Consider the following 13,087-nt stretch of genomic DNA (forward strand, 5'->3'; position numbering starts at 1 on the left):
ACACGATTCGCACAACGAAAATTACTGAAACCAACTCTTAATGAAGATATTATTGTTTTTATTACACATTGGTTACGAGGAATTTGAACTGACCGCTCACAAGAAACTCAAAGCTCTACGTGAGTCAAATCGAGCACTTAACGGTTTCAGCAAGCTTCTCAATCGAGCAATGTTCATTTTCCATCATGTGTTGTTCAAACTATTAGCAATTTGCTATAACTGAGCCAAAGCGTCAAGATTGAGGTTGCCAGATTTTTATATCGCAGAGACTGTCATGATAACGTTTAGCGCGCGATGTGAATGACGTAGAGCATTGAGTTTTCATGAGCGGGTAGTTTGCATTCACGCATCAAGTTTCATTAAATATCTTAGTAAGGAGTAGATTTTGGTAATTTCTGTTGTGTGCATCGTGTTCTACGTGAAATTTCGGTTAAGAAACATGTATCAGAATGCTGAAATTCGTACCTTGTCTAGTGGTCCATTGCTGTGTCAGTTTTTAAGAGGACGCTTGCATACATAAACATAACATAAACATGGTTCAGTATAGATACATAAACAATAAACATAGTTCACCTTCCTGAGATTTCTCTTGACATCATGCATCCTTCTATAAGTTCCATGCCGAATTCTTTAATTTCTAAATTCATTCATCACGCAAACTAACGACATCGCGATCTTAGAAGTATCTTTTTACGTGACTAAATTATATATCTTTGAAGTTTGAGTTGGTAGTTTGTACTTGGTTTTTTTTTCTTTTTTTTTCTTGGATCATCTTCTTTGAATGAATTAGTTGGCTCAATTATTGTGAATAAGTAAGAGCATTCAAGATAATGTATATCTGAATATCTCTAGCAAGAGATATCCAGTTCTGAAGGAAAATAAACGGTGCTATGCATTTTCCAGATTAATCGAAAAATGAAGTAATACGCAGCGTTTTCTCTTCATCTTTTTTTCTCATTTAAAAAAAAAAAAAAAAAAAAAAAAAAAAAAAAAAAAAATCTAAACTGTGATTACCTAATTAAAACAAATCTCATGATTCCAAGCAAAAAATTTGCTTTATCTTCTGTAGGGTTATTCTTTCTTCTCAAAAATGCTTTCCAGGTTGATCGCGTTGCAACAGGCTGATATAATAAACTGCAGGAGGGAAAAATCACAAGGTTCTATTTATAACATGTATTTTATTCAAGCATTTTTACAGCCAAGGTATAAAAAGAACAATTACGGAATGATTTAGTCCATACATAATTTTTAAAATTTCATAAGTATACTGATGTAAAAATTCACAAAAATTACCATGTTTGCCAGGAAAGAAAGGTGAATACCTATTTTCATCTACCATCAAGATTTGCCCCATGTTAGAAATAACTGTCCCGAAAATAAAATCAATACTGAGCAATGAAGAGCTAACAAAAATATGGGGTGCACATTGCACGCTGTCTGTACAACAGGGAAGGCTGTTAGATTGGAAGTACAAATTTCCATTTTATTTTTGCTCTTCCATCACTTCAGTGCAGTTAAAGACCAGTTGATTTTGGTGGTACAATTTTAAGTACACTCCCTTACAATTGTTTAAGTTTGATTTTATGTATAAATACTTTCCAATATAAGTTACTCCAAAAAATACCACATTAAGATTGAAACCAAGGTTTGAACAAAATTATTTCCTTGGTTGTATGGTCCATTCTTCAGTTCAGAAACTTTCAGTAAATTAGTACAAAGCCAAGTAGTGCAATGTAGTCAGAGTTTACAAGAAAAGAGAAATGATCTAATAAGTGGGAAGGGACAGTCTTCAAAACCCTTCACAAATTTTTGGAGATAGATCAAAGAGAAAAAACACCTCTTTTGACGATTTCAAATGAGGCATCCTTATCCTTAAAACATGAATTTTTACAGACTAAAAAACCATTTTGATTTGTAACAAATTATGGACAGATTCCAGTATTTTTTCATCATGTTTTTCCCTTCGCAATTTTGTTAATCTTACAACAATAATGCACGAGTGATATTGCACATAGCGGACAGAGTCGCTAAAACTATTCATAAGTTATTCTTTACAAGACGTTGTGAAGAAATAGAATGCTGGGATTCTTACTTATGGTACTTACAGATACTTTATTCAGCCATTTTGACTTTCATTGAATCAGCTGAAAAATTCTTCATGGGACAAATTAGTTACAAAATGTCCTTACAAGTTCTCGGCAACAAGGTTATCTCAAATTTAAGTTAGGGTAATCAAAAATTCATGAATGGACTTCATGAGTATCATGAATGAGGAAACTTGGCATTTTCAAGATTACAAGGAAATTAATTTAAAATTGAAATAGTAAATGAAAACTAATGACATACATGAACTATTAACTCAGATGATGAGTTTTAATATCAGTTCTACATAAAGTATACCTAAAGATGAGTTTTATTGGAAAGAATAATACCTCAATTTTCTTAAAAATGCCACTCAATTCTTTTTCTTGTGAGATCCTTGCCTCATGGTGCAGCAAAACCTTTTGGAGCCAGGATTTTTGCATCTTTTATACAACAATGCCCACCAAAGTCTGATCAGTTGACAATGATTTGGTTGAGAACAAGCAGCCGAAGAAATTTTAAAATTTAAAATAACGATGGGATAATACTATAACTTCAAAAGTGAACAGTCAAAAAATAAGGTTGAGCGTTCAAACAAAGGAACTTATCAGACTTATGTATAATGAGTCAATTAAGTCATTTTCTTTTATTACTTCATTCAAAAGTTTTAAGTGAACTGAATTTTCAGTTGAATTCCCATTTTTTTGGTGGTAGCAACCAAGAGTAAAATGCATTCTGAAGAGCAGATAGGAATTTAGGTGGACGTAAAGAGTTTGAGTTGCTTGTTTGTTGACTGCAAACATGCTGTCTTGGTGCATTAACCATTAGAGCGGCAAGTATTCTGTAATGGTAGAAGATTTGCTAGCAAGGCGGTGTGTTGTTAATCATCATTCTTTATATGCTCATCATTCCTCTTAAACCAAAAATTTGGGGATAGAACTTTTGGCAGACCAAATCCATCAAGGCATAACTGACTCATTATTGCAATGAAAATTAGAACATTCTGTTACTTCTGACAAAAACCTGTGGAGCTATTTAGCTCCACAGAATATTTTGAAACATCATACTAGATGATAAATAGATTTTACTAGATTTACTAGATGATAAATATACAGAGGGCATACATAAAAAGCTAGTGCTAATATCTACCTAAGAAAATATAATTTTTTTTTGTTTTGTTTAGTTTTTTTTAATAAAATAATAGGACACTGATGACATTTCCAGCAAATACTATGACATGATTGTTTTTTTATTATTTTTTTTTTACAGGGAAAATTTAATTAAAAGAGAATATACAGTGAAGAAAATATATTTCTCCTCTCAACAACATGTTTGGGCAATAAAATTTCTAATTGGTTTCAGTGAAACAACAACAGAGCTTTAAACATAATATGTGAACCCAAAAATTGACAACAAAAATCTATCACACGCAATTAAACTTAAAAAAACATAACTGAAAAAAAAAACAACAATTGTCACTTGATTTGTGAAAAAATATATTAACATTTTTTCATGTAATATAATGCTCTCATGATAAATTCTTAACTGACTGATATGATGGTGCATTAATAAAAATTAGAAAACGAAGTGAATAATACGCACAAATTTAATTTCTAATACAGCCCAAAGAAAATAGGGGAAAAAGGAGAAATTACAGGTCAAATCCTGATTCAACTCCCCTGGCTCAATAATTTCGATCAATTTTGCCTTGCCCATGACCACTATAAGAGGCGCTGACAGTCTTAACTTAGCCCCTTATAACTCTTGAGACTATACATCACACTAAAAAATCATACTGTAAAATACTGAGTACCAGCAACATAAAAATACTTCATGTAACTTCACGTCTACATCATAGATTGTCCAATCAATTTCAGAAACTTTAAAAGAAAGGGAGAAAAAAAGAGGAAGAGAAAAGAGCTTCATAACATATCAACATATCATACAAAGTAAAATCATTGATGGATATAAAAAAAAAAAAAAGAAAAAAAAGAAAGGAGCTGAACCAACAGCAAGAGAGATTCATAGCTACTGAAAATTATTCGATAAAGGAATACATTCACTCTGGTAACAATGATTTTACACATGAAAATAGTTGTCATAGTTAAATTTCCACATAAATCCTTTGGTGAAACAGGGGAACAAATGGAGTTTTGAATTCCTTTTTGCAACTAGTTGAGGAAAATAGGCTAAATAAATTTGGACTGTGAATGTAACGCAACAAAAGTACATGATGGAAACACTCAAAACTTACTTGAAAATTCTGAGCTTCGAGAAAAAATATGGACAAGCTTCAAAATTGGATAGAGTGTCATTGCCAGCTATCCGAGGGAAAGTTATTAACTTCTGTTTGATCTAAAATCGAGGTGCCACCTTGGTTATATGATAGCCTAATTCTCATTCTAAGAGGAGCCTGAAAACAAAAACAAAAACAAATTAGAATAAAAAATGGCTCAATTTCACTGAAAATGACATTAAAAATGATTATTCAGGGTGTCTAATTTTCTTTTCATTTCGGGAAATCCTGATTTTTCTTGATTTTTGACTGCTAAATCCTGGTTTCATAATTTTTCCAAATCCTGATTTTTTGTGGAAAAAAATTAAAATTTCGGCAGAAAGCATAAAAGAATCTGGTCAGACAGCCGATATTTCGGCTGTCCGATGCTACTTTTTGATTTCTTGGGTAGAAATACGAGGGGCGTTCAATAAGTAAGTATCCCCCCCTCTCTAAAATCCATAAGAATGGACCAATTTTAAAAAACTTGGGCTCAAAATCTTCCTTAGGATATTTTGAGTTCAACAAAACAAACCGCATCAAAATCGGACTATGTGCGGCCGAACGCGAGCCGTTTGAACGCGCCGAGGTGCTCGACGCTCCCGCCGAATCTGCGAGGATTTGAAATCCGCTACAGGAGAAGAGCTTCTCTGCCAAAGCCTCAGTCGTTCATCACTGACGAAAAATCAAAGAAATTTTTGTAGAATAAGGGGCTTACCTCACTTCTCCACATAACCAGCTCGATCCAAGCAAGTCTGATACTGAGGCTAAGACTAAGAGAACAGCTTTTGGATGCCTCGTGCGTGGAAGTCTTTCAGCTGACCGCGGATGAAAGAGTGGACGGCTTGTTTGACCTCTTCCACAGATTCAAAATTAACTCCTCCGAGTTCAGATTTCAGATACGATAATAAATGGCAAACCAGACCACCATTTATTATCGTATCAGAAATCTGAACTCGGAGGAGTTAATTTTGAATCTGTGGAAGAGGTCAAACAAGCCGTCCACTCTTTCATCCGCGGTCAGCTGAAAGACTTCCACGCACGAGGCATCCAAAAGCTGTTCTCTTAGTCTTAGCCTCAGTATCAGACTTGCTTGGATCGAGCTGGTTATGTGGAGAAGTGAGGTAAGCCCCTTATTCTACAAAAATTTCTTTGATTTTTCGTCAGTGATGAACGACTGAGGCTTTGGCAGAGAAGCTCTTCTCCTGTAGCGGATTTCAAATCCTCGCAGATTCGGCGGGAGCGTCGAGCACCTCGGCGCGTTCAAACGGCTCGCGTTCGGCCGCACATAGTCCGATTTTGTTGCGGTTTGTTTTGTTGAACTCAAAATATCCTAAGGAAGATTTTGAGCCCAAGTTTTTTAAAATTGGTCCATTCTTATGGATTTTAGAGAGGGGGGGATACTTACTTATTGAACGCCCCTCGTATTTAGTAATGTGAGTGTGATACACTATAATAAGTTGTAATGGCATTAAATGACTAATGACCGATTTTTAATGATGAGCAGCCAGAAAAAGTCAATGAGTGACCGATTTTTAATGATGAGCAGCCAGAAAAAGTCAATGAGTTATTAGAACTGAGAAAACATTTTTATTGGGTAACTTACGGAATTGTTTGTTAGCACAACTTTCATGACCTGCGTCACTGAGCCACCAACAGGTATAACTGTGCTTGATGGGGGTAACATTTGCAGCTGGAATGCCTGAAAAAAAATTATGGAATATTATTTCTTTCTACAAACATGCAAAACTTTAACGTGGATTGTAAGCATGATGGTCACGCAACTGAGACTCTAGTACTTTCAGCAGGCACTTATAGAATGATGCGATTTTTTAGCCTAACAAGGTTTGTGCAGTCAAATCAAAATAAAACTCAAGGACTTTTAGCAAGTTTTGCTAGGATTGCCAACCCAAAATTCAAGGACTTTTCCCAGTTTTGAGCAAGTTTTTTGATGACACTTGAGGTCATTTGTCAAGGAAAAATTTTGAAACTACCTTTCCTGTATATTTCTATCTTGCCTCACCGCTTCAGCAAATGCATAGCTACTGTGATAAGAAGCTCCAAAAGTTTAATTACACAGCTGATAAATTTAATTAAAGCAAAAAAAAAAAAAAAGATTACACCGAGAGGTAGTCAGATTTTTTCAACCTTTTCGTTTTACAGCACTTATGTCGTTAAAAAGTGTAATTTGTGGGGACTTCAATCTCAACTTCCTTTTTTATCCCCCCCTTTCCTTTTTAAGTTACTTGGAGATCCTAATCATGCATTCAGGTTATAAATGGGGGAAGGCAATTCAATTGAAGGAATGATTTAGAGCTTTCCATACCCCTCCTCTTTTTAAGAAATGTTTTTAAAAAAATTAATAAAATGACACGCTAGGATCACAATTTATTTGGTAGTACTAGAGAGCCTGTCTTTGAGACATGGCCTATTATTGGTTGTATCAATGTTCAGCCGGTCCCAAGCCCGGGCTAAGGAGGAGGGTTCGGAGGTAAGGCTAGCAACCTGCCTCCGGTAAAAAGACCCGTTTTTGCTCATAGGAGAAATAAAAAGCCTCGGTATCAGAATAGAAAGGACTTTCGACCCAAAGATTTAAGGATAACGGACAAATGGACAAAAGCGGCTCAAAAATTGAGAATTGCGTCTTGGAATGTGACATCATTAACAAATAAGGAGCAAGAAGTTATTATTGAATTGGATGGAAAGAAGATCGACATCTGTGCGCTGAGTGAGACCAAGAGGAAAGGAGCTGGAAGTGTAATGAGGGGCAACTACCTGCTCATATATAAAGGCGTCGACAAGAGTGAAAGAGCACACGCCGGCGTTGGAATGTTGGTTCATAAGAACCTCATTGATAATATCATTGATATCGATTATATAAGCGAAAGGATCCTAAAAGTTATCATCTACTTAGGCCGAGAAAAATTAAATCTGATATCAATTTACGCGCCAGATACGAGTAGAGGGAAGCCAGAGCGAGATACGTTTTATGAGTCTTTACAAAAAGTCATCGACACAATACCAGCTCGGGAAAAGTTAGTCATGATGGGTGACTGGAATGCTCGTGTTGGGAATAATGTTGTACCTGGGATCAAAAATAGATTCAATGAGCCCACCTTGAATGACAGCGGTGAGGAACTCATTGAGTTTTGCGCCATAAATGAATTGAGGATTAATAACACGTTTTTTGATCACCCGTTACAACAGAAAATTACCTGGACCAATCGGAGAGGCCAAGCATCGATGATTGATTTCATCATCAGTAATCGGCATGTACATCCACAGCAGATCCTAGATGTTCGCACCTTGTCATCCGCAGATGCTGGTACTCAGCACGGCTTAGTGTTATGCGAACTAAGAATCGATTTCAGTCAGCGAAAACAGCAACCGGTGATTTTCGAAAAACTTTGTGCTGAAAAGATGTCCGACCCCAGCATCAGGAGCTTCTATCGCTCCAGGCTGCATGGCAAGTTGGAGAGTGTGCCAGATGAAGATTTGACAGCAAATGAGCTGTGGCGGCATGTAAAATCGAAGGTGCTGGAAGCAGCTGGTGAGGCAGTAGGATGGCGAAAAGTAAACAGAAATCGCCGTATGGGGGACTGATGTCACAGGTTTAGCAATCCTGCGGACCCCAGCTGGTAACCCCTGCCTCATGGGGTAGTGGAGATGGTCACCGGCTTCAAGGCGTATGAACCACCCATTGGAAGGGCAGACAGGGCTCTCAGCTGTAGTGGAAGCAACCTGTCTAGGAGAGGAAACTCCGAAAACAAACCCCGGTCCTCCAGGTTGGGGGTTGAGTCATCGGGCTAACTCCCCGATACTCGGAAAAAGGAATACTGTTAAAAGACCCAATAACAATTGCCTCGGTACAAATGGAAATAAACGGATTTATCGGAAAAAATTACGTAAACGGATGATGGTTTTTGGAACATGGAACGTACAAGGAATTTCTACGAAAATGACGGAAGTGGTATCGGAGATAGGGAGTCACGGATTTGATGTCACGGTATTAACAGAAACGAAGAAGAAAGGACAAGGCTCTGTAAGTGTAAAGGAATACGATTTGTTTTATAGTGGCGTGGAAAAAGATCAGCGAGCTCAACAGGGTGTTGCAATTCTTATTCGCAAGAGCCTACGCAAGTGCATCACTACATGGGAAGCTGTTAACCCCCGAATGATAAAGATGAATATGACAGTGTTTGGCCATAAAATCACCATTTTGGGAGTGTATGGAGTCAACGATGATTCCACTGTCGCAGTGAAGGACCAATTTTTCGAAGAATTGAACGAGGAAATTGGTAAGATTGGATCCAGGAGGGAAATCATTGTGTTGGGAGATCTCAAACAGAAATCGCACAGATACCCGGACACCCTGGTTTTGTGATGAAGTCAGAGATGCTGCAAGGTCTAAGAAGGAAGCATTTTTACAGTATAAATCTAATCCCACTCCAGAAGAATATGAAAAGTACAAAAGGGTCCGCAATTCGATGAACCAGAGAATTAGGAAAATTAAAGAAGGCTATTGGGAAAGTTACACCAAAGGAATGGAGCATGACTTTTATGGTGCGCAACGGAAAATGTGGAATGCTCTTCGAAATCAGCGGAAAGAAATCTGTGAATTTAGGCAGGCCCATCACATTCGGAAAGAAGAATGGCACACTTATTTTACTGAACTGTACAAAGATGCAGATGACGACATCCAAGAGAGGATTGATTACCAGAACGAAGATAATGTGACCGTGTCATTGGAGATGGTGACCAAAGCCATTCACAGATTAAAGCTCAGAAAATCCCCTGGACCAGATGGCATCGGAAATGAATTCGTTAAATATGGTGGAAAAGTCCTAGCTGTGTGGATGCATCGTCTGTTCCAAAAAATTTTGGAAGAAAAGAAAATGCCGGAAGACTGGAAGGATAGTTTCACAATTCCCATCTTCAAGAAAGGTGACAAATTTGTACCTGAAAATTATCGCGGTATTACGCTCCTAAACACGTGCTCCAAGCTATTTACATCCGTTCTCAAAGATATTTTGGAGCAGATTGTGCATATGGCCGAGGAACAGCAAGGGTTTAGGAAAAACAGAGGCACCAACGATGCCATATTCATGGTACGACAATTGGCAGAGAAATCCATCGAGTTCAACAAGCCTTTATTTTTATGTTTTGTGGATTTGGAGAAGGCATTCGACCGCGTACGGAGAACAGATGTCTTGAGGATACTTAACGAGCGGAATGTTCCCAGGTGTCTCATCGAGATAGTTGCCGACTTGAACTCGAACACCAAGACACGGATAGTCACCAGGGAGGGAACCTCTGATGTAGTCATTGTAAACAGAGGAGTAAGACAAGGGGACTCCCTCAGCTCTTTTCTATTCAATTTGTTAATGAATAAGCTAATCGATGCAGTTAGATTTAAGAGAGGCTATCGGCTAGGCAATTCGAATATCAATATAATCTGTTATGCAGACGATGCTGTTTTAGTAGCAAGCTCCGAGGATGATCTGCAAAGAATGCTCCATTCCTTCAACCTGGCTGCAGAGGTATTCAACATGAAAGTGTCGGCTAAAAAAACAAAAAGTATGGTCATCAGCAAAAATCCAATACGATGTAAGCTAGTCGTGGACGGTACCGTAGTTGAACAAGTAATGCAGTTTAAGTACTTGGGCGCTTTAATAACGAGTGTGAAGGATTTAGGGACCGAGGTGCGGAGTCAGACAATCAAGGCAACTAGAGTAGCCGGATGCCTAAATGAAATGGTTTGGAGGAATAAGTACATGGCTAAAGAGAGCAAAGTTCGAGTTTATAAAACGGTTGTAAGACCTGTGCTGACTTACGCTGCGGAGACCCGAGCGGACACGAAGCGCACTAAACAACAGTTGCGGACCGTAGAAATGAAAGTCCTGAGGAAAATAGCAGGCTTTACGCTCCGAGATAGGCAGACCAACGAGTCAATTCGCGAAGAGTGCCAAATTCAAGATATTGCCAAATGGACCAAGATGCGCCGGAAAATGTGGTCGGAACATGTTGAGAGGATGGACGGGGAAAGGCTTGCCAAGATTTGTATGGTAGGACGACCTCATAGCCAAAGGCAACCCGGACGACCGCCCAAGAGATGGGCACAGAGCTGCCTTTCATCCCCGGAGAATTAAGTGATCTCTCTCATCGGCATCATATTACTGTTTTAGAGGCTAGACAAACAGGGTCACGGCCCTAGTCAGAAGGCAGAAGAAGAAGAAGAAGAATGTTCAGCGCTGGAAATAAATCTCAGAGTTTTCAATTTTATTCTGCAAAATGAAAAAAACGAAATTATCTACCTTTGGTACAGCTGCCTGAAACAAAAATTCCGAGAGAGGCACAGGGGTGTTATTGTTTGCTGTCATTGTAATGGTTGTTGTATTGGCTGATTCTCTGGATTTACTGACTGTGAAGTCTATTTGAAGACCATTTTTATCATATGCTTTGACAGTTGTTGTTTCTGAAACGAAAAATTGACAAAATTACAATTTTTGAATAGACCTCAAAACAAAATTTCGCAAATTTTTGAATAGACCTCAAAAACAAAATTTCACAAATTTTTGAACAGACTTCTTTTAGAAGGAAGTGGATGAATTCGATCCTATTCCACCTCTTTTCACCTCACTTCTAAAGAAAGTTGCAAGTCCGTTAAGAATTTTGCTAGCTTGGAAAATAGCAAAGGTAAAAAATTATCTTCGTAAAAAGATATTGCAGATTAAATTTATTGGATGAAATAATTTTATTCTCAGTTTTATAGAATATTAAAACAAGGCACAGTGAAAAATTTACAAAATGAAATGACATGCCAAGAGGTGTTTCCACTTGAACTCTAGACAACCGAGAATTTAATGAAGTTTTAAAAAAAAGAGACAGAGAACAAAATCAATTTCTTTCACTCGATTATCAGATTTAGCATTGAGTACAAGATTCATTTGAACTTTCAAGAGATATGAACATACTTTAGTACGTAAATTTTAAGTGATTGATAAGAGCGGCTGATCATTTTAGCATTGATTTTATAAAAATTACAGAAATATTTACCTGGTGTAATAATATTATCCGTGCTAGAACTAAGTAACATGTTGTTGTTAAGTATATTGTTGTTCGAGATAAAGTCATCAACTACAGTTGTTGGAGCTGAGGATTGAATAATAGGTGTACCCACATCTAATCCACCTGAAATTTGAGAAGATGCATAATGGAGTGTAAAAAGTGTATGACATCACGGAAGGTTTGCCGGTCCTTTTTAATTCAAGAGTTTTACATCTCCTCACAAAAAGGGCAAAACTTGCAGGAAGGGATGAGAAAATTCAGAGTGGTTTCAGCAACATCATAACTGACCACTATTTAAATAGATTCTTGTCAAGGTATTATGACAAGTAAACAAATAAAAGATCTTGTTAGATAATTCTTTTTGTTTTACTGAATGTATTTCAGCTTATCAGCCATCACCAGAAATTCTCACATACAGGGTGACAGTAAAGTATGAATATTTGTTAATATCTTGGGAATAATGCCATATATTGATATGTACTTTGGACAGAATAAAATTTAAAATCTTTTTTGAGGGGACAGTGATGTCCGTTCTTTTTAGAAGACAAGGGGGCAACTTGAAAAATTCAAATGGGAATTTACATGCCCTATTGTGTGGTACCCATTGAAAAGAGTATAAAAAAATATTGGTGAACACGGCAGATTCCTATTTTTGATAATTTCAAAATGGCAGCCAGTTATAGTTAACGGAGTGACAGAAAATTGGTACCTCCGTTTTTTTTGTTTTTTTTTTTTTTACCTACAAACAAGGATTTAACTTGATTTTAAGATGTTTTTCAGTATGAAAGGCACAAATGACTGGGATTGAACAAACTAGTTATAACTACATTCTAGGTTTTTGTATCATCTGTTGATAAAAGGAAACCTTGTTTTGACCGAGTCTGGACCGAACTTCATTTCTCCGTGACTGGCAGCATCCTCCTCGTGGAATTGACATTCACGACATCATTTTAGCTAACCACATCTTAAGTTCTGTCTAATGGTTGAAAAGTACAATGCCTCTATTCATGGTTTTCATACAAAGGATGCAAAAAGAGAGAACCTAGGTGAGCAATGAATATTTTTTCATCTATGCTCCCAAATGATATTTGTCCTAGGCGGTATAATTACTTTTAACTTGGGATGAGGAATATGAAATACATACCAAGTAGGTCTAATAAATCTTGATTGTCAACAGAAGATGGTTTGTTGTTAGGGAGAGATGGAGATATTATCTCATTATCTGTGTTACCTTCTAATAGCAGGAGGAAAGCATTCTGAAACATTCATTTAACATGCTTGCTAAAAACGTTGATAAAAGAGCACAAATGTAGTTTAAGAAAAAGTCGAATAGTGATATTGGGATAATACATACTGCAAACAAAGTAATGTGTCTGGCAAATAAACAGGATTTCACCTGAAAAACTATCCTTTATCTATTGATACATGAAAATTTAAAATTTTCAAGAAAACTTTGGTTAAATAAAAAGATTTAATTGCAAAGCACATTGGAATTAATTTTGTGATGACCAACTTAACTGCAGTAAACTTCAGTTTCTTGGCCAGCGCGAAGTATGAATTGATGATGGCAAAGATAGTTTGATTCTCTCTAACAAGTTATAATTACAAAATGTTGATGTGTCACAAGAAATTTTGACGAGAAAACATTTAATGTGGTGCTCA

General features: G+C 36.9%; 1 protein-coding gene across 3 annotated transcripts in view; it reads right to left on the reverse strand.

Annotated features, from left to right (window-relative positions):
• Window positions 1-1,158: 1,158 nt before the first annotated feature.
• The window catches only part of AP-1gamma (adaptor protein complex 1, gamma subunit), a 32,228-nt gene continuing 20,299 nt past the window's right edge, over window positions 1,159-13,087 (reverse strand). For all 3 annotated transcript variants that reach the window (XM_019060258.2, XM_019060257.2, XM_019060259.2), the window contains exons 14-18: window positions 12,570-12,681; window positions 11,414-11,548; window positions 10,672-10,832; window positions 5,964-6,059; window positions 1,159-4,495 (exon numbers count right to left, since the gene is read on the reverse strand). In XM_019060258.2, coding sequence (XP_018915803.2) covers window positions 4,394-4,495; window positions 5,964-6,059; window positions 10,672-10,832; window positions 11,414-11,548; window positions 12,570-12,681 — 606 coding nt within the window. In that variant the 3' untranslated portion in view covers window positions 1,159-4,393. The remainder of the gene's footprint in view (window positions 4,496-5,963; window positions 6,060-10,671; window positions 10,833-11,413; window positions 11,549-12,569; window positions 12,682-13,087) is intronic.

Source organism: Bemisia tabaci, chromosome 1 (assembly GCF_918797505.1).
Source record: "Bemisia tabaci chromosome 1, PGI_BMITA_v3".
Lineage (NCBI taxonomy): Eukaryota > Metazoa > Arthropoda > Insecta > Hemiptera > Aleyrodidae > Bemisia > Bemisia tabaci.